General features: G+C 32.4%; 1 protein-coding gene across 1 annotated transcript; it reads left to right on the forward strand.

Moving 5' to 3' along the window:
• Positions 1-234: 234 nt before the first annotated feature.
• Positions 235-2063, forward strand: LOC137826424 (uncharacterized). Its single transcript, XM_068632383.1, has 2 exons — positions 235-678; positions 1378-2063. The coding sequence occupies exons 1-2, from the start codon at positions 549-551 to the stop codon at positions 1746-1748; spliced, it is 501 nt and encodes a 166-aa protein (XP_068488484.1). The 5' UTR covers positions 235-548; the 3' UTR covers positions 1749-2063.
• Positions 2064-2485: the final 422 nt, after the last annotated feature.

Here is a 2485-nt window from a genome sequence, read left to right on the forward strand (position 1 = left end):
AAAGAATCCAAGTTAATTTTAATTATGTTATTTTGAATATAAAATAAATTGAAAGAGTAATATTTCAGACCTCTCATTAACATTAATAATACTTATATTAATAAAATTAATTTTTATTTAATATTTTTTGAATAGTGAATGAATACCTGTATTCATAAATAATTGGAAAAAAAAAGCATCAACATTTAACAGAGCAAATATCCCTCTATATAGGTAACTCTAAAGAGATTTTCTAAAGGAGTGAGAATTGAATTTTTGTACCTAAAAGACAGTGCTTTTGGGAAGAAATGAAACTGCAGCATGAGCTTGGTTATGTATGTGTGGATTCCAGTGCATGCTATAGCTCTTGTGATATGTTGATAAGCTCTACCAAGGTATCTTAACTACAATCTGTAGACACCAACTACTAATATCAGCCAAGGACCCCTTTCATTTAATGTCCTCACTTCATTGTTTCTTCTATTTATAACCTCCAAACTTACCACTTCCTCTTCAATTTTCCTTTCCCTTTTTCCATATATTTGTCAGCTTCTTCTTCCTCATAGCTCATGGCTTCTGTTCAACTTATCACAGTTCTTCTCCTTGCCTTAGCCCTAGCTAAATTTGACCCCTCAACATGCCAAATACTACAAGGCAAAGTCTCCTGCGTTGACTGCACTCTTAACTATGACTTATCTGGTTTGTCAACTTTCATGCATCATCTTATTTTAGTCTTCTGAAGGTGTTTTTTATTTTGGTGTTTGTGATGTTATGGGGGTTTTAACTGGTTTTGGGTTATGTACATACATAATCTGTATTTTGTATTAGGGTTCAGATATCAATATTTCACCTTTTTTTTTCCTTATAAAAGAAATTACTTGCTTTACTTAGATTTAAACAATTTTTTATCTATTACTCTACTTCTTAGCCAAATAGCACGGCTATGTTTTGTTTATTTTAGTTTTTTACTGTGATGCCAACAGGTTTAAACCAAAAAATCTTTTGCACATTATCCACATTTTCTACTATTAAGGATGCTGATAGGTATTTTTTGTTGGCGTGAATCAAGACTAGTCATGTTTTAATTGCTAGCAGTTTCTTGCAATAACAGGAATAAAATATGCAAAAAAATTAGGCACTCATAATAACCTTTGGTTCTGGTTATTGTGTTCTAGAGTGGTATGTTTCTGGTTTTTAGTAGCAAGTTGGTTAGAATTTGTATAAGGTTGTACAACCCTAGGAATAAAAGATGTGTGAATATATGTGCAGGGATTTCATTCTTTCTTTTCTTATTTAAGGTTTTGGTTCGTCTAGTGTAACTATATAAAAGCCTTTTACACGACATTTGAGTTTTGAAAGTGTGTTCTAGGAATCATATATGGTTGTTTGATGTTTCAGATGTGAAGGTGTCAGTGAAATGTGATGGTGTGAAAAAACTGGGTGTGGCTACTACAGAAAATGATGGTTCCTTCAAGGTTGAGCTTCCCTCAGACAAAGGGAATTGCCTTGCAAAAGTCCTTGGTGGACCAGTTCAGCTTTATGTCTCAGGGAAGGACCAGATATCAGAAATTGTGAAGGGCAAAGAGCAAAACAGCTACACCATTTCCACTCCTCTTATTTTCAGGACATCATGCCCCCCAAGAACAAGTTGCAAGGGTGGGACAAAGGTTGGTTCTTCCAAAACTGTGGATCTTCCTCTCCCTCCAGAGTGGGGTTTGGCACCAAGTAGCTACTATGTTCCTTTCTTCCCTATCATTGGAATACCTTGATCATTATGTGTTCAAGAGACTTCAGGTGATTTGCAGTCACTTTATAGAGAAAAATAGACCATTTCTATGGTCCTGCTTGTTGTTACATATGATTATAGATGTGATATCATATGTAGTGTGAAAGATAATGCCACATATAGTTGTGGTGTGCTATGTAGTGTCTCATAGTTTGTGAGGAAAGTTAGTTTCTCAACTTATGTTACCTTGTTGCTCATCATAAAACTGTTTTCAGTTTTTTTTTCCTTCTCTTCTCTTACAAAATTGTAATTTTTTAGTGCTTATAAATATATCAAATTATAATTTAGTTCTTTACAATTTATATTCATTACTGTCTTTTAAGGAAAGTGCATGTTGTTGCTATCGTAAATCTGTTTCTATTAATGATATTTGCTACCAAATGATACGAAATATCTAATGAAGTGATTATGAGTCAAAAGCTATCATATTTTCCAAAAATAAAATAACGTCTGTTCTGGTTTCTGACACAGCCAGCAAGGCAATACCTTACCATAGAAATGGAATTGTATGAGATGTGAAAATGGGACCACGACCAATAATTAAATTCTAAAGAAGCAACTTTCACTATCCAAACATCTTCTCTAGATTTTAGATTCATTAGAAATAAAGAAACTTTAGGAAATTAATAAATAAATTTTATAAAATATTTTATAATATATAAGTGGATGTATTTTTTATAAAAAAAAATAATTAAATTAAAAATAGATGTGATTGTCATC

The sequence above is a fragment of the Phaseolus vulgaris genome, chromosome 11 (genome assembly GCF_000499845.2).
Source record: "Phaseolus vulgaris cultivar G19833 chromosome 11, P. vulgaris v2.0, whole genome shotgun sequence".
Lineage (NCBI taxonomy): Eukaryota > Viridiplantae > Streptophyta > Magnoliopsida > Fabales > Fabaceae > Phaseolus > Phaseolus vulgaris.

Excerpts from the sequence above, each read along its gene's own strand:
- LOC137826424 (XM_068632383.1), top strand. The coding sequence starts at position 549 with ATGGCTTCTGTTCAACTTATCACAGTTCTTCTCCTTGCCTTAGCCCTA. Across the intron at positions 679-1,377 it reads TCTTAACTATGACTTATCTG|ATGTGAAGGTGTCAGTGAAA; the intron begins GTTTGTCAACTT and ends TTGATGTTTCAG.